This window comes from Phalacrocorax aristotelis, chromosome 1, assembly GCF_949628215.1.
Source record: "Phalacrocorax aristotelis chromosome 1, bGulAri2.1, whole genome shotgun sequence".
Taxonomy (NCBI): domain Eukaryota; kingdom Metazoa; phylum Chordata; class Aves; order Suliformes; family Phalacrocoracidae; genus Phalacrocorax; species Phalacrocorax aristotelis.
Genome location: NC_134276.1, coordinates 14688913 through 14713862, shown reverse-complemented (window position 1 = coordinate 14713862; position 24950 = coordinate 14688913). Strand labels below are relative to the sequence as shown.

General features: G+C 35.4%; 1 protein-coding gene across 2 annotated transcripts in view; it reads right to left on the bottom strand.

The window, feature by feature from the left end:
- The window catches only part of CNTN5 (contactin 5), a 673925-nt gene that overhangs the window by 162647 nt on the left and 486328 nt on the right, over nt 1–24950 (bottom strand). For both annotated transcript variants that reach the window (XM_075081792.1, XM_075081802.1), the window contains one exon: nt 6950–7153. In XM_075081792.1, the coding sequence (XP_074937893.1) occupies nt 6950–7153 (204 nt within the window). The remainder of the gene's footprint in view (nt 1–6949; nt 7154–24950) is intronic.

Sequence of the window (24950 nt, the reverse complement as noted above, 5' to 3'; positions counted from 1 at the left end):
GAAGCTGTAATGCTTATGTGAAATTGCATTCTTCAATGCACTGAACAATAAAGTGCCAACAATATATTCACATGTTACTTAACAAGCAAATCCTATCACATATCACTGGATGGAAAGAAGTCTTTTCTAGAATCTACCTTAATATAAAAGAAAATTTAGTAATTCAGCTTCTGGGAAAAAAAAAATTAATGAATACAACACAAGAAGGGAACAAACTCTTCTTTAGTTTAGAACTAAGGGATAAGATGTTAATGTATTTCTAATTATGGAGGTTAGCTGTAGAAGGAGGTAACATTTAACGAAAACAAAATGTTTAACTAAAGCTTAAACAAAAATTTCTCTTCCTATTTTAAAATCCATCTTTATATTATACTTCATTTCACTAGTCCAGGAGTTACTCTCTGAACTCTGTCTAGAAAGCCCTTTCTAGAAATAGTATTCCTATCTTGAAATATTTTAAAACTTATTTATAAATGATAAATGTTATGTATGTGTCATACATGCACAAGAGCTTTCTACCTCTCTTAAACAGCAAATACAACTAAAACCATTTTGTTTTCAATTATAAGTGGGTGTGTTATGACTGAAGTAAAGGGAACCGGGGCCAAACCCTAAGAATATGAGTCAACAAAAAAGCGAAAAGAACTGTAATTTCTTTTTTTTTGTTCCATTTTGTTTTGACATGGGGAGAGGATTGTGCTGAACTTGGCAAAAGAAATCTATGGCAGATTTCTTTTAGACATCACTGGCCAATGTTTATTTTTCGTACTTTCCAATTACCTTCTGTTCATCCAGGTCAGCCTCACAAAAGCTATTCAGAAACCTGGAAAATATTATTTAATCTAAATGATTAGGAAGAGGATCTAATTTCCATAGGGTTTCTAATTATCTTCCTGATTGCATGTTCACAGTTCTCAAAGAACCTCATTTCTCCTATAGTAAATGACATAATCGTTTGTACTTCAAATATGACCTTAAGCTCCATTTTTCTTGCAACATGCACTGTTTTTTTACAGGATAAGACCAAAATATCCCCTTTCCAGTTAGGTACCAAAAGTGTCAAAATTATTGCAGTGTCCAGACGAGGATTTCTCATTTTGTTCTGATCAATTAGGACACAAAGTAGTGTTGCTCTAATATTAATTGTTATTTAATTAACTGGAAAGAGCTTCCTAAATGGGAAGTTTTTCAGTTGAGACTCCTCATATAACGATGAAAATACAAGTACCTATTATTTCCTCAACAAGAACGATCAAACTAATTCTAATATTTCTTGTCCATTAGCAACAGCTATTGAAATACTCATTGTTTTAGGCTCAAGAGCAACAAACTATCCTTGTTATAAACTTACTGCAGTCCTAACCTCAAGCAAAATTCCTACTGTTCACAACCAAATTATTTCACTTTCTTGAGAACACCAAACAGAAAAGTCATTCTTATTTGAACATTATGACATATTCAGTGATTGCAAAGCAAGCAGTCACTTGTGAATTTGTATTTAGGATCCTGAGACTGTAAGAAACATAACATTAGGTATGACCATTCTTAATAATCTGAAACCATTCTCAACTATAAAGGTTATTTTCATTATCAATTTGCACACATTTTAATTTAGTCACTATTAATCAAAATATTACCAACACACCTTTTGAAATGTTAATAGCTACAGTTTGATGCAACAGCATTCCTAATCCTGAGTTGAATTTACAGGAACATTTTTCTCCAGTGCATTCATTTTATGCTTTGTATACTCCATATACAGGTCAGTTAACTCTTTCCTGTGTGTAATAGTTTCATAAATCATCAAAAGGAGAAGCAAAACAAGAAAACCTTAGTGCAGTATATGTGACGTCCAGAATCTTAAATTACTTTAGCTAATTAAAAAAAGCAACAACTTCATTTCCAGCAGATAGTGTTTCAATAAACTAGTAGGAAAATTTCACAGTTAAAATTCCCATAAAGAGGTTATCAAAACAAACTGTTTCACAGTGTAAGAGTTCCTGTTCTACACTGAATGCTGAAACTTAACCTTCTCCAAACCTTTCCCAGTTCTCCTCCTGAAATACTCCCCTGGGATCAGCCCTTTTATATTGCCAAAAGACCATCCCTGGATGTTTTCTCTATATTTTTGGGGGCTAAATCTTCTAGGAATAGTGTCTTTGAACTTTTGTGTGCTGTTTGATAGTGCACTTGAACCATGCTACAATGCCTATAAAACACTCTGTAAACGGTTATTGTATAGGAGCCCTCCATAAAACTTCCTGCTTACCTACAGATTTTCACTGAGAATTTTAAATGGAAGGACCACTGGTGCTTACTGTAACAGATTTTCTAAATGGAAGGAAACACTACTATTTTAAAAAAATAACAACCTGTGCAAAACCAATGCCCCCCCTCCTATTATATATATTTGTCCCTGTCTTCCTTATTAATTAAAATAAGATTATACTGGGTTTCTTTAATACTGATTTTTATCCTTACAGTGAGATCTAGGCACAAAAGCCAGAATGAAACAGACAAAAATTGTTTCTTCAAAATACCTGTAACCCATGAAGGTTGTATTTTTATTAAAGGAAAGCAGAAATTGTGGGAAGTCTCTTATTTTCAGTTTCATAATAACCCATCATTAAAATATCTCACTACAGCTTTAGGAGAGAAACAACATACATACTACAAAAGTAATGACTGTCTGGGGACATTGCCATTTTATCAGCCTTACCCTGGAGCAGACCTCACATACTTTTATGTCTCTGTCAGTGCCATCAGTGTTTTTATACCGCTAGAAATCAAACCTGATTTTGCCCAGACAGCTTGACTATGCTTGGAAAAAAAATCAAATTAGGATTATTTCAGGTTTGAGATCTGTCCTGGAGCATTAGGAGGAGTTCCCACAGTTTCCACCCAGTCTTGCATAGTTTTTATGGACTTGCACAATTCATATATGAAATGTGACTGGACACTTCAAAATGTAAGTTAATGATCTTGCAATATAACCCACACAAAAGAGACAGCCTACAAGGCCAGAAACTCCAGAAAACCTGGCAGGATTAAGTCACAGACTATTATTTTCAACTCTCATTACAATCCAGGTATGCTTTGTGTCTTCTAGACTTCAACTCCATATGAATAAACACATTAGAAGACAAAACTAGTAACACAAGTAGGAAAAAAAAATAATTCCGTGCATTTCTGGAAAGGGAAAACTGAAAGATCATAAACATTCCGCTTCATCTTTAAGCAAATCTCTTCAATGCTAATTATAAATTAATTAACAACTATGAGCTTTCTTCAGGGATGAAAATAGTCTATGTCTGTGAAACTTGATTTTGCTCTATCTTTACTTTTATGAATTATTTATTACCTTAACATCCTATACTGGCCCTTTTTATTTTTTAATTTCCACCATTGGGGAAATTATTATTACTTTTTTCAAGGTTTTTTTAATGTTGGGAAAGAGATCCTTAGATAACCCAGTGATGTTCAAACAACATATCCCGGAGTTCAAACTGAATAAGCATGTGCAGAACAAATGCCATAATGAAAAGTAGAAATTAACATCCTTAATACCTTGATAAATATATGTTCCATTATTATGTGAAGCTATTAATCACATAGAATTAATCAATAGAATTAGGACACAGAAGTTTATGTCACAGAACTATGATGACAGGGGAAAAAAATTGAAGGTCAAGGTCTGCATTCAGTTATATGAGAATATGTGTGGTCAGACGCACTGACCTCTGTTGAGGTATAAACTAATTTGCCCTAATGGAACACAGTAGAAAGTATCCTTTGATGACTGAAATTGTACATGTTCTCTTTTTTCCTGGAAATTTTACCATAGCAAAGCCACTAGGCAGTATCTACACAGACATAAAATGAAGAATTACTTAATTATCTCCTGTACAGTAATAATGTTAAAGTTAACATATTTTCAAGAGAAATATAGAAAGATAAAAAAAGGAAGAAAAACTGTAATGAAAATGTGTGGACTTGAAATAAGTGCCTTACGCTACCAAGCGTCAAATGTTTTATAGTCCCTAGGATTCTATTTCCTAAATTTGAAGAGACTTTCTGTTGTTTTTATTAGTCAAGATAATTTACTGCTCCCAATCAGCATCCAAGCCTGCAAAGATCCATTTTAACAATGCTGTTTATTATTTGTAAACAGTTATTAGATAATTCCTCAAAGTTTCTATTATAAAGGCAGTTAATGAAATGATGTGGGTTTTTTTTTCCTGCTAAAACTTTTTATCTCCTCAGATAGAATTTTAGAGTGTTTTTATAACCCAGCTTGAAGTGAAATTGAATTGTATGAAATGACTGATTGTCAAGGACATCTGAACAAATGAGGTATTCATTTTATCCAGAATCCATTGAAGGATTTCTTGATGGTTTTATTTAATTTGCTTCATATCAAGGAGCTAAATTCCCCTTTGAGACACATCATGAAAGAAATAAAAGATTAATAAAAGCCCAGGAAGTTTCCACATTCTTGCAGAGTTTGACAGAAAGCCTTAATATTATTCTGTTTCTTCCTCATAGATAAATAGAGACCAATGTTGTCATAGGAGTATTTTTCGTCACAAGCTGTCCAGTTCCCTCAGTATAGGTCCTGTTTATAAACCAAAATGCAAGAATAATGATAAATATATAAAGGAATATTTCTGAGTTAGTGATACCTATGTCCAGATATTACAGACTATATAAATTGTTTTATTTATATAGTGTCATTTATAAGAGCTGTTTAAACACACAAGCTCTTCCTGTGGTTTCTGAAAAACGTGCTCACTGAGTAGTATGTCAGTTGTGATGCCAAGCATTAGAAGTCAAAAAGCTGCATGATTTTTAAACTCAAGCAAATATTTGAAAAACTGAAAGTGATTAATTTCATTTTATAATCAAAAAGCTTAAAAACCATATTTAAAATCATAGACTCAGCTACATAGTGTCAAGTAAATTTTCAGGTACTTGGATGTTTGTTCTAATGCCATTCTTAATTTCTCACTTCCTTATTAGAGTCAATCCTCAGCTGTTTCTTTCTCCACAAATTACTCTAATTTCCTTTAACTCTAACAAACACCTCTTTTTCAGCAGCTATATTACCGCATATTTTGGGGTATAATTTATATATTTTTAAAATCCTGTCATCACTTTTTAATATTTTTCAATGGACAAGGCAATATAACACAGAGCAATTTCTATCAAAAAATAAAAGTACAGTACCATTAATGGAATATTTTATTTGTGATCTCAGATAGTTTTTAAAAGACCCATATTACTGCATTCTGTGGAGGAGGTAGAACAAGGCAGATGTTCTAAATAATAAATATGTTTTAGCAGCCAGGATTTTCCTGAATATTTTTTCAAGGTAGGTTTATGTAGAATGCAAGGTTAGGTAGAAAGTCTGAGTCTCTTCACTGAGAAACTTGCTCGGTCATACAGGAAAGCAAGCAATTTACTAACAAATACTAAAGAACGCCATTACAATAAAGGGGCTTTTCAGAAATCCCGACAGATAAAAATTAAGGCATGGAAGCCTGGTAGAAGCTCATGCATGTGTAAAAAAATGAATTGAGACATTGTTGAGGAGCAGTTCATCTATGTGCAAATGCCTCCCCAATACTCCAGCACAGTTCAGAAGGTTGGATTGTCACAGTTGTATGACAGCCAGCTGTGAAACACAAATTTGCTTGAGGCTGGTGTATACTACCCTGCACAGTTTTCCTTCACAGGTTTTGTTTCTTAGCTCAGTGATGTAGGCTGCTGTATTTATCCTTACTTATTGTCTCCATTTCTTATACTGTGTTGTATGTCTATGTACTGTTAGTGCGATATGACTAATCTATTGAATTTCTGTACAAAACTGGAACCCAGTAAAAGCATGGAGAAATGTCATAAAGAAACAATAGAGCAAGATATTAATAATAAATACCATAAAATTCTATCTTTTTAGTGCCTATCTATACAGGCACTTTTGGAATCATTAATTATTATTCTCAAAAATAACATTATTTTGGCAGAAAACAAAACAAGAAACCAAATATAATGTAATAAATATTAATTTCTCTCCTGCAAAAGAACAAATAATACAGTTGCCTCTATAGGCAGATATTCCAACAGAATCAGAGTTGCATATCATTTATATTGCAATGTCATACTGCTCCATAATAAATATTATTGGAGGGTGTTTCTGTCAAGTTTTGGGAAAAAATCTTAAGCCATTTTTTGATAATAAGATTTAGGTACTTATTTACATTAACAAATACTGCAGTTCTATGCCTCGATGAAATTCAAAACTACCTGGGTAACCACCTATCATTGTAATCAAATCTATTGTAGTGTTCTTGGTGGTGCTTAACCAGTGTATTGAATTGGAGCCTGGAAGTGTAACAAGTCTTTAGTACAGCAAAAACTAAAGTTTTAAGAAATACAGCATCTGTTCAGTTGTCTAATCATGTGTGCCTTGTGTTATCTGAGATGCATGCATGTATATCTGCTGGCATCCTGCTGCTGGTCTGTATGTCCTATGTGATATTTGCCAGTCCCCTGTGGATGTCTCAGATGCCTGAGGGTTTCTCAGTGTGGCAATGGTCACTTGCATTGAGGCAACTAAACTGAGCCCTAAAGAAACAGATATTACTGAAAAAAGAGATTTGCTTTTTTTCTGTCAGTGATAGAGCACCGAATAGCAAGAAAGAGTAACTGTTCTAAACAAAATACATCAAGAGGTGTTAGACTGTACCTCAGCCTTCAGAGGTCTAAATATTCTCACAACTGTTAGAAGTTCTAAAAGAAACTGTTTCCTTGAACACCTTTCCTTTGCTGACTGCTGCAGTAAATGCATGAATATACTGAAAAAAAGAATCATCATTCTTAAATTAACTAGAGTATTTTTGGCTTAGTATTTTTGCTTCCATGTGGTACCCAGAAATAATGTCTTTCTTACCATCATTTCTCAGTGTCAGAGGTGTAGGAGGACTCAAAACTCTGGCATTTGTCACTGTGTTTTTTACCAGGCATATATAGCTGCCAACATCGGATGTTTGCACCTTGGAGATGTAGAGATTGCCTGTCTCCTGAGAGATGAAACGTCTGCTATCTTCTGCCACAAAAGATGGGAATTCATTAAATACCCAGCTATAGATGATCTCTGAAAGAAAAAATAAGAGAATTATGGAAACAACACTGTGTAATGTTAAATTTTACACTCAATAAATGTTCATTACCTTTACTTAAATAATCTAGGAAAAAACAAAAGACAAAGGCTTTTAAACTTTTTGTTTGTTTGTTTTTTGTTTGTTTTAGAACTGAAGACAAGAAATTTTTTTCTCTCCTTGGAATTTTGGAAACAATATAAGCATTGAGTCCTCAGGACATATTTAGTTAGAGAAAAATTTATTACATTAATTAACAGACTAAGAAATCACCCATAAAATATTAGATAATTCCCTTTTCTAATCTTTCAGGTCAAGCCAGAAATAATATAGAAAACTTTATTTTCTCTACTTATTAAAAATTTCAGTGAACTATAGCAAGATGCACACTATAGAGCTAGGGATGGCTTTTCCATGTGTGTGTATAAACAGTTTTTATTTCTGAACCTCTGTTTTTAAAATCAACATATTCTAATTACTGTTCAACCCACCTTGCATGTAGTACTACCACACTACACTTCCATCTTCTTCTACATCTGCTTCACTGAAGAATCTCAGAACCCTTCCTATATGCAGCTTAAATCCCTACAATCAATGAATAATTCCTTAAACCAAAGCTAGCAACTCCTTTGTCTCATAATCTGATGGATCAAAGACTAATCAAAGTGATTTTTAAAAAAAGGTAATTAAAGGCAGTGTCTTCATTCTCATTTTTATCGCACAAATTGTTCTCTTCACCTAAAAAGTATATACTTCTCCCTTTATACTCATAATAATTTGTTGAGAAAAAAGATTATTTCCTAGTATTGTATATCAGATTATATTGTGATTTATTAAAAACCTAGATATATTAATATTTCTGCATTAGAAGTATCAATAAAGTTAATGAGATTCTGATTTTGCAGAAAATTCCTTGCAGGGAATTACACATGCGGAGCTCTACTAATTGAGACTTTAAAGCCTTAACCTTCTTTATACTTTTTTACATGTGGTTCTCCTTTCAATCTTATCTTCCACTGTTGCATTCTGTCTTCACACTTTAAAAAAAATATTCTTCACTACTTAAATCGGCATATTAGCTGAAAGGCAATTTCTTCTGTAAACTCCCCCCATGACAGCCTTTAAAGAGCTGACTCCAAAATCAGAAAAGCCAAACCTAGTTCAGGTATATAAAATCCCTGCTACTTCTCCAAGATGCAAGTTCCAGGTTTTTAGACTTAAATTTCTTAAGTGACTACTCTCAGCTTCAGCAGCAATATGAAGACAGTAGTTGCATACTTTTATCCCCACAACAGCCCAAATGTTTTCTTGATATAAAGTGATTTTGAAAATGAAAGGATCAAAGAGGTGAGAGGAAATACTTCAAAATTTCAATTTTTCTGTGTGCTTTTCTGCTAATTATAGGAAAGAAATTGGTATAGCTCTTCATGTTACAAGAAGTGTAAAACACATTAACACTCTCTCTAAATATATGCCATAGCCAGGTGTGCAGTTTGACTTTAAAAGCATCAGAAATCCCAACTGATCTGTCCTTTCTATCCTTGGGCTGTACTGTTCCCTGACATGGTGGTCAGAAAGGAATGGAAAGACACCATGACTAGTTTTTTAATGAATATAAACCAACAGTGAAAGCAGTGATGTAAAGATGTGTTATGTTCTGGATTAACTTTGAAGTTCAATCTAGTTTTGAAGTCAGATGAAAATTTTCTTATGAAAACCTGATGGTATTAGTACAAAAATGCTATATTAAAGGATTAAATATATTTACCTGATGGTAGGGGAAGACTTCTCCAAAACAGGAAATTAAGCTGCACATGTCTTTTTGTTTAAAACCTTTTACAGATCTAATTGTAATTCTGAGTGGTTACACAGGACCCTGAGGAGTTCAGAGCTCACAGAGAGCTCTCTGAGTGTTCAAAATTTCCTTCCTCTTCTGTGCCATTTCAGGCAAAATACTGATTAGCCCGAAATATTTCTCTCTGAAAATTTCATGGCCACATTTTGCTATGATTTCTTATCTGGCAGAAATGATTCATGGTAGCATAAAAATCTACAAAGCAATGATGAACACACAAGTTCAAGGAAAATGCATAGGCTTTAATTGAAGACACCTGTTAACAATTCAAATGAAAGCAATCAGTCTCACTAATTGCTCTGGCTTAAAAGTAGTTCAAACCAAATGTAAAGTAGTTATTGTTATGGGTTCATTTGTAGTTCACGAGGAATTGTATTTTCTCCATTTGTACCCTAAAAACACATGCAGTTTAATTATTCATTTATTAATTAGAACTACTCCTAAGGAATGGCTTTCAGGCAATACATTTTTGTGTCTCTAAGGACAGAGTACTTAGTCTTTGCTGGTGCTGAATCCAGGGGGTACACTGTCATTTTGTCACCTTCTAAATTATTTTTGTTGTTAAAAATGGAGTGACGGGTGAATGGGTACTGGGGTAGGATACTGCGAAAAAAGTAACAGAACTTCTGCCAAATCTAAAACTCAAATCCTTTATGCTATTAACTTGCAGTTAATGTTTTTATTTGTGCATACCTACAGCATCTCTATTCCAGCCAGGAGCCCAAACTCCAAAGCACAGCCAAAAGTGCTAACGGTTTATTTCTTGGTCATTGTCAGCCCATTGACATTGAAGGAATTACTCCTACTTTTAATTTCTAAAAAGAAAAACCCTGGGAATACACTTTGAAATACCTGAAAGACTTTGCATTTGAATGCTCAGTCCTGGAACTGATCTGGAATTCTGACTTTCTTTGCAGGTGCCCCTTACACACTTTACGAAGTTTCTTTCCTATTAGACCTGGTTAATAAATTCAGCAGATTCTTAAACACAATTTTGAGGGTTATGTCCATACAGTATGCACAGGCTTCAGTGGAAATATCTCAGGGACTGCAATTTCCAATGCATGCTATGCAGAGCAGTCAGAAACAACCACAGCTGGCTTGGGATCTGGGGACCCAAGAGTTTTTAGCTGACAGAAATAGATGGATGATCTTGCAGAAGCGATTTTACAAAAGGGTGTTAAGAGAATGACTGCAATTATGGGAAAATGGGTGTACCTTGACATTGATCCATTGTACAAATGTCTCACCCTTCTAAATTTGCAGCCATGGTAGAGGATGAAGCATGCACTGGTGTTCATATTCTGGGGCTCTGAACATTCTCAGCTTGTATGCCAGCAAAATTAAGATTTAGGGTTCTTAAATCACAGAATTGCTAATGAAGCCTGTCCAAGTACAAAACCTGGGGTTTTGTTTTGGTTTGTTTTCCTTCTGGCAGTATCATGCATAAAAGAATACCCAAATGATTGCAATAACATATAAAAATAGCTAATAAATAGAGAATGATGAAGAATCGACATTTAAAGCATTGTTATCTATAGAGAAGTCTGTCATCTCTAGTACACACAGAGTAAAATATTCTAAAACAACATTGAATATAGTTACATGCCACAATTCCCACAGCAGTTCAGTGCAGAAGCACATGTAAACTAGAAGAAGAGAGGCTTGCATTTAAATATTATCTGAAATCCCACTCTTAGAAAATTGTAAACTGCCAAGTGAAATTTTTGAATTTCAGAGCAAGAAGCCTAAGACCAAACAGATGACACTAGACCTGTTTGTAAACAGCTCACTGCAGATGTTAGTGAAGTTCAAGCCTATATCTTCCTGTAATGGCTTGTGTTAAAAGATTTCAGAACCAGTGTCATTTGGCTAAGCACAAAGCACAAGTGTATTGTATTAACTTTTGAACAGCAGACTGAACTCCAGAGATACACCTCAAGCCTGACAGGTAAATAATGATGAGCTTCAAGAGATTTTGAGGTTGAAAGTCACTGCTACCAAAATCTAAACAAACCAAACCACAACTATGAAATCAGGAAATAGTTACGCTAGATATGAACCTTCTGGAGTCACCTCCTTTTTAGAAAAGACTAAGTTAATGGTTTCTCCATGCTGTACTAATTTTTCTTTCAATAAGGAGAATTTTAACTGAAAATAGGAAACTGCGAATATCTCAGTATACAGAAGTTTAGAATATTTTTACAGAATATATGCTGAGCTTATTTTTTATTTTTACATCCACCCTTTTTATTTTTAATGTGACATCTGTGCCAAAACCTCAAAGATGATGCAGAGCCCTTCCCAGAAATTACAGTTGACTGCCAACACAAAAGAAACTTTTACATAGATACTATTCATCAACAGAAACAGAAACAGAGAGTAAAAAAACAGAGAAATCATGAATCATAGAGGCAGTTATAAATTGACATTCTCCTGTGGCTTGGGCTGGAGGACTCTTCTGCTGGTAAGTTCTGTTATATGCAAAGTCTTGGTGTGAAAATGATTTAAGTAATTTTGGTAACTGCAAAACTGGTATTTCCTTATTATGAATGACCAGCTTTGTTTACAGAAAAATGTCTCCAAGAAATTTTGTATCTGTTTTCTGAAGGTCATTTGGAAAGCCTTCCAAGAGTCCAACTTGTTTCTGTTTTTTATTAAGTACTTTTTAGTGGGCTATGTAGGTGAAAATCTGGGCCACGTGTTGATGAAGTAGTGGAAGACAGCATCTATCTCCTGCCAAAAGGAATTTATGGTGTGAAATTTTGTTTACTGTAATTTCTTAAATTATTTTTGTAGATCTATTTTCTCCATTTCACAACAGTAATTCCTAAACTGTCACAACGTGATGTACTTCCCATAATGGATGAAGCTGGAATACTGACATATCAGCATTTGTTAGTGCTGTATTGTGCTTTTGAAGATATCATTCTGATGCAGAAAATGTCAGTACTGTAGTAATGCAAAAGTCTTTCTGTCATTCTGGATCAGTAAGGAATAACCCCTTAAGTATTCTAATGAGAGCTGTGCTGGAGGCATTCAGATAGCATCACATATTCACTCATGTGTTTGTTAGTGCCTGAATGTTTCCCAGATTTGCTTCAAGGCTGTTCTTCTGAGAAATTGCTTGTTTCATCCTTTTAACGTGCAGTCTCTGGACAGCCTTTTCATCAGTCCTGTCAGCTAAGTGGTATTTCAGGTGGCAAGTGAAGACGTAACAAGAAAGTCACCATACGAACTCCTTGAAGGACAGGTAAATCTAAAGGTATAGTCCATACAATGGTGAAATATTGCATCTTCAGGAGCAAAGCATGCAAACACACATCCTGTAATTGCACTTCTGTGGAGTTATGGTGTTTTTACAAGAAATAAGTCTGTTGTGTGGCTTCTTTCTGTGACGCAGTGGGAGATATAGTACTCCATCTCCCCCAGTATCCTGCGGGGAAAATGTTTCTCTTCTTTGTAGGATTTCCTCTGATTGCCCCAATTCCACAAGATGGCAGTACTCGATGAACAAATGGTACTAATACCTGATGACAGCCAAAAATCTGAGATGATCTGTGAGTTTTAGCAACTCTAGAGAAGTTTCTTCTCTATTTTGTATTAATAAAAAAAGCAGAAAAAAACGCACTCAGGATCACAGGCTGAATTTACTATACATAGCTATACGCCACAAAATTTGCTTGATGGCTTTGTTTTACCATTCAGAAATATTTTGTTTAAACAAAATAAAGTACCAGGAAAAATATATGCCTAAATCTCCCCTGCTGAAAACAGGAAACCTTATTCTATTTATCTCATACCCAGTTTCAACCTTTACCATCACACCTGCTTTTTGGATATTCTGTGTACTAACTACAGAGTAAGGGTGCAACATGAGGCACTTCCTTATGATGGAGAGCACTTCACATTCAGGAGGAAGGCTTCTTTTTAGCTAAAATGAATGATAGCTATGGGTTGTTCCTTCAGCCTCCCACCACAACCAGATAAATAATTTTGGCACATTTCTTTGTGCTGTTGTGGCTTATTATCAGTGCTCATTAATCCTCCAAGAAAATATTTAATGAAGGTAATTTATTTGTTGCATTGTAATGCACCCTCATAGAGCAAACAGATTTTGTCGATTTATCAGCTAGCAATGAAATTGCTTCTTTTCTGCTCTGGGGGCTCTGTATCTACTGCTTACTTACCTGAAACACAGTTCTACCAATCACATATTTGTCTTTGTTCAGATTTAATTACAGTGATAAATCTTCAAATATTTTCTTTCTTATAACCATTCACACAGCCAATAACTAAAAGTATGGTGGAAAACATAACTGTACTGTCAAGACTGATCTTGTACTGGAGGACACAAATATTATATTGTCATTACCAGTGTACACAGCCAACATAGTCTCATTTGTACATTTGACATATATGAAATGTAGCCAGTCAGTGAAACGTGTAAAGACCAATGAAATCTCTTTCTTATACATATGCTTTTTAAAGAGAATACATAGCGTACCACAAAAATACGGTTTCTGGGAAAGGGTGCTAGACTATTATGTGTATTTCCTTCTCACTGGCATGATTTTTGATTCCAGAAAGAATAAAAATATTGTGATCAAAAGGAACTCAAGAACACATCTCCTTCAGGCTTTTCTTTTGCCCTCAGACAAGACCAGATATTATTAGCCTAGTCTTTAAAAATGTCCAGTGAGTTAAATTCCTAAATTTAGATCTTCAGAAAAAGCTATTTCATTGCACAGTTAATAATCAGACAGTTTTCCTTAACATTTGTGTATATATATTTTTTTTCAATACTGTTTCTTACTTATTCAACCTACTATACTGAAATTATGGAAAATACTTTAATGATGACCTATATTAAACTTTTATAGTTAAAATGGAAGACTGTTATCCTCGTCTGTATCAGGCTTCAGTTCTTGAGTCTAGATCAACCTAATCTCTTCAATTTTTCCTTCAAAGACATGGTTTTGAATCCTTTAATTAATTTCATTGTTGTCATCTCCGCTGCTTTTCTACACCTTATAATGTAGGACCCAAAGCTGGACATAGTAGTCTATTTGGGACATTAACACTGTTGATAACTGGAATAATAATCTCATGCACTCTATAGGTAGAAGTCATCTTAGTATCTCCTAGAATTGAAGTATGCAATTTTCCATTCTACTTAGTGTCTCATTTTCTGTATTAGCAGTATTTTTCTACGGAAGAATGCTGTTTAATCACTTATTTCCCTTTATTCTATCTGTAAACTTGATATTTGGTAAGCATAGTAATCTGCATTTTGCTGAATTTTATTTTAATCGTTGCAAGCCATTTCTCCAATATACTTTTCCTTTTAGATTCTCATTCTGTGCTGTGCAGCGATTGCAACCTCTTGCAGTTAGGAGTCATTCACAAATGCTAAATATACCTTTCTTTCCACTAGGCCACTCACACTTTCAAAGAAAAAAAAATAAATTAGATATGATTTGTTCTTGGCAAATCGATATTGGTTGTTTCTTAACACCTCATTATCTTCTTATTGCCTCCAAATTCAGTGTTTAACAGTATGTCACAGTAACTTTGCAGAACTCAAACTCAGCCTGACTATAGGCCCTCCTTTATTTAAAAAAAGAAAAAAAAATATTTTCTTGCCATATTTTGAAATAATTTGTAAGATACCATATTCTCAGTAACCTTTTCATAAATGAATGCTTAAACATGTTATAGTTTCAGAATTTAAGGCCATTTTATCAATATATATTGTTGTCTTATGTAAGTAAGGTAAATATGAAATAAATTTGTGTTAGTATTGAAAGAAGTTTTTTAAGGAAGAAAAACACTGGGATGAGAAAACTGAGTACAAGGGAGAAGAACTACAAATAGGAAGTTGTAAAAATCTTTTGAAAGGAAAGAAAAGAATTATAACAACAGATCTACTATTGATACTTATCTATTAGGTAGGAATGAAAATAAATACTTATGTAGAAAAATCCTGAATGCTCCTATAAATTTATGTTCGATGTTTTATAATATACCAGGTAATGCAGATGTCACTGTATAATGCTATTTTCTATGAAAAGCAGAAAAAATGTTGATGGTAAAAAGCAATTAAGATAAACAGTCTAAGTAAGTACTTGGCCCTGGTAAGGCCACACCTCGTGTTCAGTTTTGGGCACCTCACTACAAGAAAGACATGGAGCTGCTGGAGCGTGTCCAAAGAAGGGCAATGAAGGTGGTGAAGGGTCTAGAGAACAAGTCTTATGAGAAGTGGCTGAGGGAAGTGGGGTTGTTTAGCCTAGAGAAGAGGAGGCTGAGGGGAGACCTTATCGCTCTCTACAACTACCTGAAAGGTTGTAGCGAGGTGGTTGTTGGTCTCTTCTCCCAAGTAACGAATGATAGGGTGAGAGGAAACAGCCTTAAGTTGTGTCAGGGGAGGTTTAGACTGGACATTAGGAAAAATTTCTTTACCAAAAGGGTTGTCAATGATTGGAACAGGCTTGTAGTTGGTCGCATTGCAGCCCAGGGAAGTGGTTGAGTCACTACCCGTGCAGTTATTTAGAAGACATACAGATGTGGTGCTTAGGGACATTGGACTCGATGATCTTGAGGGTCTTTTTCAACCTAAATGATTCTATGATTAATTTCCAAAGACAAGAATCAGAAATAATTTTGTCCAGCATTAGAAAGGGTAATCAGGAAGACCCATATTATAAATTCATGTGCTTCAATCTCAGATGAAATAATTCAATGACTGATATGAGACTTGCTTAATCCAATTTAAAAAGTGAGATATAATTAACAATATTGGAAGAAAATAAATCTAGTCAAACTAACCCAGTATATTTTTGTACTTCTTTTCATTGACAAAGACAGCAAAGTTTCTGTAATGTACCTAGGATTCAAGTTTTATAAGAGAACATGCTGATTAAAAAGAATTGGAATAACCTCATGTCATGGTTTTAGCTGGGATAGAGTTAATTTTCTTCACTTTATCTGGTATAGTGCTGTGCTTTGAAATTAGCATGGAAAAAAACCTGTTGAGATAACACACAGATGTTTAGGCTGTTGCTGGGTAGCGCTTGTACTAGTCAAGGACATGTCTAGCCTCCCATGCTCTGCCGGGTGCACAAGAAGGTGGGAGGGGAGGGGGCACAGCTAAGAGAGCTGATTCAAACTGACCAAAGGGATATTCCATATCATGTAACATCATGCCCAGTATGTTACCTGGGAGGGGCGTGCCGTGGGAGGGGGGAGCAATCGCAGCTCAGGGACGGGCAGCGTTGGTCGGCGGGTGGTGAGCGGCTGTATCGTTTGTGTTTCCGTTTTTGTTTTTTTTTTTTTCCTTTTTTCCCTTTCCCTTCCTTTTCCATTTTATTATATTAACATTATTCTCATTATTATAATAATCATTGGTACTATTATTATCATTTTATTGTAATCATTAAACTGTGCTTATCTCAACCCACAAGTTCTTTTGCTCGTCCGATTCTCTTCCCCATCCCACAGGGGTGGGGGGAGTGAGCGAGCGGCTGCGTGTTCAGTTGCCAGCTGAGGCTGAACCACGACACCTCAAAATTAATTTATTGTGCATTAAAAAGATTAAAAACTGACTGCAAAGCATGATCAAAAGGATCAGTTCTGGAATTCTTGTCCTCTGCTGCTGAACATTTTAACACTTATAGAAAAACTTATGCAGTTGCAATCACTGATTTACAGGAGATATAAAATTTGGGAGTGGCAAATGTGCAGGATGAGTCACTGGTAAACTCTGATTTGGATAGCTTGTTGTTACTGCAACCTTTTTTAATGGAAATATGTTGAATGTGCAGTAACAGAAGTTGATTATTTCTTAATAAGTTGAATTAACAAGAATTCTGTGGTAATGACTAACTAACTATTGTATTCATATGAAAAGTGTGGCATGGAAAATAATGAAGATATTGTTTAATGCTCAGGAAAACACATCACTGTATAGAAAATTTATATATGGAAATTATTTCCTCTGGCAAAATGTTCAACAGAATTTAAAGTGGTTTTTTTTCTATTCTTTTCTCTTTCACTCTTTACATCTCTCTTGTTCTCTGATCATGTTATGATGCTTGATTTTCACTACATTTTAATGGCACTGGTGTGATAGTTACACTGACATGGTCTACTTCTTACCTAAGTCTGCTGCAGGGGTGAGCACAATGAAAAGTAGTACTCTAGAGCAGTGTTACCTGCAGTGAACCCCTGACCCCCAGAATCCTGAACGCAAGCGGGCTGCTGCATTACACAGAAATTTCATTTTATGACTACTCTAATGATACCAAAAGATTAATGCATTTCAAAGGCATCACTAGGACATTCATCAAAACAAAAATGTAATGATAGGATGACGATCATCCAAATTTGTGGAATACCATTCTGTCTAGTGCAAGAGTGATATTATCTCTTTTTCAACTGAGAGATGCAAAATCTCTGCATCCCTAGCTTTCCTCTACTCATCATTTTGCAACAGAAGGTCTGTTAAGCAAATTCTGTAATTTGGCTGAAAATACTCACTAGTACTCCAGTTATCAGAGTTTCAGTCTCTCGAGGAGTTTATGTGTATGCTTCAGATTGGTTTTTTGTACTTCTAAGAAAGAAAGCAACTAAAATTTGGCACTTTATCCCTCATTCACCTTTATTCTTAATGCCAGGAAGAATTAATAGTAGCAGAAAGATTTATTTAACCAGATTTAATTTCAGGCTTCTGGGTGTATAAATGAAAATAGAATGCTACTGCAGCTCTGGTTTATACTTTAAAACACAGCCTTTTCTAAGCCTTCACCTCTCTTTACCTGCAGCTGTTCTCATAGGAATTGTATTGGCAACAACTGAGCACTCAGAGTCCGTAGAGTCGCCTTTGTATGGCTACACTACTGAACTTAAGATATGCCTCTCTGCTTCATATTCTTTTGGTGCTAGGTGTTTTACAACAAATTTAAAGGCTTTTGCTGGGTCTATCTGCAGGTCAGTGTTTGGTGAATTTCACCATGGCCACAGCATGATACAACTGATGGATCTTCCTTGGGCCTGCTCTTTTGCTCCTATGATATTTATTATCCTAAGATCTCAAATCAAGGGCAGTACCATTATAATCACTTTTATATGGGAAAACTGAAGAATGGAAGGAAGTGACTTCCCAGCAGTCATGAATCAGGCCATAGTCAAAGTGAAATCTCCACTAACACATAATTCTTTTAATTTCTGATATTCTTTCCTCTCCTCACCAGCTCTTTGTATATCCACAAAAAATGCCAAAACACACAAAAAAGATGTTATAGTCAATGAATCCTTAGGAGATGTGTAGATGAACGTCGGAGGTCAGTAACTAAGCCCTCAACCTCCCTCTGAATTTGATTCTCAAATGTTCAAAACCAAAATTGGTAGTATAAATCACATAATCCCCCAGATGCTCAAGATATAGTGTTCAGCTCCTTCCTGGAATATTTTCCAGGCTTAAATGTACCAAGGAATGGGTCCTCCATTACATCTTTCTGAACGCAATGCAACATGTGAACATATGCTTCAGAGAATAACATAAAAACAAATCTATAGTCCCCCAAAGACATTTTTTAAGTATTAAGAATGACAGTGAAAGATTAATTTTTCACCTTAATTGAAAAATAACTCAAAGTGCAGATGAAGAGGAAGATACATGTCACATTAGCAAACTGCCCCAGAATGCTAATAATGCTGTTCAACCATGTTGTACAAATAAATTACTACAAATAACCTCAGCAACAATCAATCATTTAAAATTTAACAAAGTAGACACTGTAACTCTTACCTGTTTCTACATACAGGCAATACACTCTTGAGTCCCTGTGCACATTGTTCTGCACTACTGGAAACCCAGTGAACTGTTTCCATTCATCTTCTACTTGTCACATAATAGTTAGTTAGAGGTAATGCATAGCCTTCTGTTGTCTTACCTTCAGCCTAGGGCAGTGTCCCATGATTATAACCTCTCCTCCCCAACCCCTTAGCAAGAGCAAAGTGACACCTGCTGTGCCACATTATATGTACGGATCACATGGAAAAATAAGATACTTGTCCAACTCTCCCTGATTTTTTTCTAAAAGAAATATCATTATTAAAGTAATGCGAACAACAGGCAATTCTGCTCCCTCCTGTGCTGAGTACATACATAGTTTTCAGAAGACTAATTATGTTTTTCAAAGCCCTTTTCCTTTTAGGAATGAAGCATCATGTTGTAAAGTTACAAGATCTGGACTGGAAATCAGTGCAATTTTAGTCTTTTGTTGAAATTTTCTTTGTAGATCATCCCATTATCCTCTTAAATGGGTAGTGATCCTTCTTTCCATCTTGCATTTGGCAGAGCTGAAAATAGATTCTTTAGGATTGAAACTACATGGTAGTTTGATAAACTCCTAAAGCACCTTGTGGTTCTGCAGAAAAAGCCAAACTGAGACAAACCCTTCATCAGTATTATCTATATCCTTCTTCCCATTCTCCCTTCTTCTTCCTGATTTCTTATCCCTGCAGTCTCCAATGGAAGATTTTCTTAATTATTGAAAAAGGAAAATACCATGAAAATTAATGCTTCAATAAACCAATAAATGAAGTTAAATTTTCCAGTTAGAGATTCTCCACTCTAGGGTAATAGCATCAACACAACAGGAATTGCATTAGCTGACTAATGAAGTCATCAGCAATGATTTTAACAATATTGGAACATAGCATGAGAGCACAGGAGATAGAAGTGGGCAATCAAATTATCAGAATTAAGTGTGGTATTAATTATTACATTGTTAGAAAGATGGCATTGTGACCAAAAAGTAGTAACTTTCCCACTGTTATTGCTCTGGAAAACATCTTTTGTTGTCAGAAGATAAAGGATGCACTTGTGCTGCTGCACAAGGGTTTGGATTTGACTGTAATAATTCAGATCTTTCTCTGACCTCTATGATATTATGCTTATAACTATTCACTCATTTTCCTCTTGAAAATCCAAGCAATTGCCTTTAATATATTTACCATTAATTTATAACTACCTTCATGCCAGTCACAATTGTATTAGGTAGGAAAAAAAACCATAAATACACCCAGATATCTATTTCTAAACAATTTTTAGTTTGCCCTTAGAAAAAGAATGAAAACTAGATATCCCAACTAGAATTGTTTTCATACCGCTTCATTTATTTGGAACAATCTTCCTGAACTTATTAAATAAAACCATATGAGAATCTATGTCTCATTAAACATTGTATCACCTCAAATGGTTAGATGTTCACTTTTATATCATACTTACAAAATAGGGAATAACTGACTCAGTTCAGTTCAGTCCTTCAGTTCAGCTTTCTCCTTCTGAATCAAGACTGACCTCCTAACTTTTTTGGTAGTCGTCTCTACCAGAATTGCCGCTGAATTCAGTTAATCATGCCTAGTCTGGGAAGAGTTACATTTTCTGAAAACTCCATTGTTTTCATCCTTTTTTGAATCCTTTAAGATTTCCCCAAAATCTCCACAATAATTTCTCATCTCTTCCTCATTCTTGTTTTCTCCTATTTCAGCTGTCTGATCAGCATTGTATTTCTGGTTTCCTCTCCTTAGTTACACTGATTAATATATGCACTCTCACTCTATTCTTTTCCATGTCATGAAGTGGAGAGGTAATTGGGATTAATTAGGAATTTTCTGTCTTAAACAAAATGGGCTTTCTGACATTTAACTAACTGACTTGTTTGTAAAATGGTATTGTTCCAGCCCCAGCTTAGTAAAACATGAGAACTAAATAACAAATGGATTCTCATAGGAAGGTTATTATGAGAGGGTCAGTTTTGCAAAAGCGCTGTTACCTCTGTGACTGTGACTGCTGTATGCTACTCTGATCTTAAATCTATTAATGTTGGGCTCCTACTATTTTAGAAGTTATATAGCCTGTGTCACAGAAAACGTTTTTGCAACACCATTTCCTACTTTAATTGGGACCTTTACAGTACTAGTTGCATAAATATGGTTGTGATACCATGAACATAAATTTCTGTTAAACCTGGCAGGACAATGCTGTCTTGTTTAATCACTAGACTGAGGGGTTCCTGATAGTTATGTCTATTTTGTTGGGACATCTCAGTAACAGGCTAGTAACTTGTCTCTAGGGAAGAGGAGCTTGCCCACTACAGAAACTTTTAATCATTATTGTCCCATTTGTCAAGCTGTAGACAAATAGCCACATACAGCTGGCGCCTGAAAGGGGATAGAACACGAACCCGAGGGCCAACATACCCAATGCATTTTTCAAATTAATTAATCTCCCATGCTTCCTCCCTCTTCTCTTGGTATCTCCATTCACTTTGATTCTCCTGAACTGGCAGCTGGGGTAATATCTGTTGATAATAGTGTGGCTGTGAAACTACAGCACATGTCCCTTAAGCAGAGCCCTGTCAGGGCTACCCCTTCATCCAATGTTGTGTGCTGTCTTAATTGGCCAAGGTCAACCAGCTTTGTCTCGCTACATTTTCATAGTCCCTGAGGGGAAGAACAACTCCAGTGAGTGATCCAGTGGGTCTAGGGACATTTAACTTTCAGTGTCCTGTGTAGTTTAGTGTATTTTTTGATGGAATTGTTAGTGTTTTTAAGGGGCTGGGGATGGTTTATCAATAGTGATAATATTTGGATAAGTTTTTTTTAAAAAATACCAAATTGCAAGTTCTTTGGGATGGTTTACTACAGTTGGACCAGTAATTAATTTCTTTTCATTTATTACTTTTCAAATTATTAAAAAAAGAGAAAATCTAGACTTCTATGTCAAGAAAGTTTAAATCAATAATAATTATTTTTCCATATGCCTATTCTACAGACATTGCCTAGAATTTGGGGCACATGCAGATCATTAAAATGTCATTAAAATCTAATAACAGCACTTTGCCAACAGACTAGGAGTAACTCCTCATTGGCAAACATAGTTTGTTACAATGTTACCCTACAGAAAATTCTATCATTCCCAAACTCTTAAATTTCATATCCTCAGATGCATGCCTTCAACAAGATTGAGGAAGGAAACCCTCTAAAGTGCTCCAGGGAAGTCAGCAGCAAAATTACTGGTCATGTATTGAGTAATGAAAAGACCATAGAAGAAAAAAAAAAGAAGTTAATTGTGTTTGTTCATTCCATAATGAAAACTACAGACATAGTCATCAATCAGTTGCACAGATAAAGAATACTGATTCCTGTATTGAGCTGTGTTAGGGGCCATGGACATTCACTTAAATGATAACACACATGGGAATTAACATTACTAGGCAAGAAAATTTCAAAAGCAGTCTACTGAAAGTGATACAATAAGGTATGCATGAGGGAAATATCTTTATTGTTTTTCCAAGGAAAAACATGGGTGAAGAGATGAGATGACCCTATGGAATTAACCCAGAACTAAGACAGAAATACAAAGGACTGTGAACATGTCTTCTAACACTTTTTTTCCCCTCCTATAATTTAAAAGCAAAGTTCAAGCTTCATTACCATTCAGTTAAAGTCAAATAAGCACAAAAATATAGTAAAACCCAAGAAGGAAGTGCAGGAACCCTTCAACTCATGATAGCTAACTCATTGAGTTGATACATGTGGCTCTCAAAACAGTGTTTTTAAAACATTTTATATGTACATTATGTTCATTTATATGTTATGGACATATAGAGAAGTGATAGAGAAGTTGTGCTATCTAGACTTCTATATATGACTTATTAAGGGTTTATTAAAGAAGCTTTTCTGTCCTGTACAGTTAGCAATCATTTTCTAATACTATCACTTTAGTGGCTTGTTTCTGTTACTCAACGTCATGTTCCCACAACAAATTTAAATGATTGAAGAAAATACTATGACATTCAGTTACGAGAGAAACAAAACAGATTTAAGATGGGTGTCTGTATGTCTTCATACAGATCCCTTCACTACCGATCAACTGTTCATTAAGCCTGGGACATATATTTGGCTTCCATTTTAAGATTAACATAAGTCTTAAGGAAAAAACAAACAAACCAATCAACCCAAGCCCCAAACTTCAGTGTTGTTCTATATTTCACTATTGTTAGTAGAAGGAGAAGCATCAGGGTGTTGGTCAGTTCTACCTTTGCAGCAAGCTTAGCAGTTAGGAGATGATATTTATGTCCAATGGATGTGAAGTGTTCTATTTGCCATCACTATACCTGCATACATACTCACCTCTACAAATTACTGATAGAAGGTACTGACTGAAGAATAAGTTCTGGTTAGCTTAAGGAAAAGTCATGGTTGGAGGCATGACATGTCTGGCTGTTGTTTTGGGAATACTGTGAGTGAGACAGTGGTTTGACAGGAACCAGTAAAACAGTCCTCCTTATTCTCAAGGTGAGACAAGGAACGTGACTTTCACCTACACATTGTTCTCTGCTGGAATCAAATTATATAGCTTTCTATGCTAAAGTTGAGTTGAAAAGTCAGATTTGAAAAAATATATCATAGAAGAAATTTGGATATTACTTTACTGTTTAAAACACACCAAATTATATCGATATCATAAATCATGGCCAGGAAGAAATCTCACCTGTAGTGTCAGGTTAGCATAACACTACATGTCTCACGTCTAGAGAGAGATGAAGATTCAGAGATCTAAGTACACGCAGGTTTCCTATGATTTCCAATAAACTGGTAATGACTGGATCCACGTAAATATGTAAGTTCTCTAATGTTGTGCACTGAAATGCGACTGTTAGGTGCCTGCATCCTGGAACTGAAACCACAGCCTTAGGATAACCTTGTGACCTTCATATACATTAAGTTAGACATCTGTGAATTGCATTCACAAAAGCCAGCTTTGTAAATGGAGAGCTGCAGGGTGTATGGATGCCTTCAAACCAGAATTTTCTGCATCCTGTGTGCAGATACCAGAGCCAATTGCCTGTCAACAAGCTAATGAATATACTGAGGGCAGTCCAGCCCAAATATAACAATCTTGTTATGATAACTAACTTGCCTGGAGAAGTCTACTCCTAACAATTCTGTACCTGAATTAGGTCATTTAGAGCCTGCCTTGTTATTTCTATGAATAATTTGTCCAGTATAAGCCTAACCAGGGGAGCTATGACTAGAGAGCTACTGCACTTCACTTGGGCTTGGTTTCCTACTTGAGTGGAGCTGCAGGCCAAAGCTGCAGTTTTAATGCAAACACAGATTTCAGACACCTTTTGCAGACCCTGAGCAGTGAGAAGTGATTGGTTTGTGTTTACTTGCAAAGTAGTTTTCTATGTATGTCCAAAGTACACACAAACAGGAGCACAGTACAACTTAAAAAACCCAATTGACGTGACTTTCTCCAGTTAATATGAGAACTAGGACAGCTGTGTAGGAAATAGAACAGGACAAAACCTCCTGGACCTTAGGAGAAAGAGTTTTGTTTCAGTAGCTTGCCAGTTCAGCAACACACTGTGCAGACATCCAGAAGACGTATGGGAAGGGTTGTGATTCCCATAGAAATGGCATTAAACATCTTTGGTGAAGCATTTCTCATGAAAACTATAGTTTTATAACGCTAAAGGGGAGGCACAGAAGATGCAGCCTATAACACTGTTTCCAAACTGGGTAAGATCAGAGATGAAAAAAAGTTATATTTTAACAGCTGTACAGATGTTACATGCTGTAGAAAGACTATGTAGCACTGCTCCCTCCAGACGGCAGTGTCCCTCTCAGGTGGGAGGGAGCATGCATCTGCCTTCCCTTGTGCACATCAGCACTGTTCTCATTCTAACAATGAGAATCATAGTTCTCTATTAAGCTCATACTGAAAGCTTTGAATAAAAGCCTTAAAAAGCTCAGCTGAAAGTATTAATTCTGAGGGAAACATGGAAATCTTGATGAAATCTTCCATTCATTTTTAATCTCACTATGGTAAACCTTGTAATTAAGATGATTAAATGAGTGAA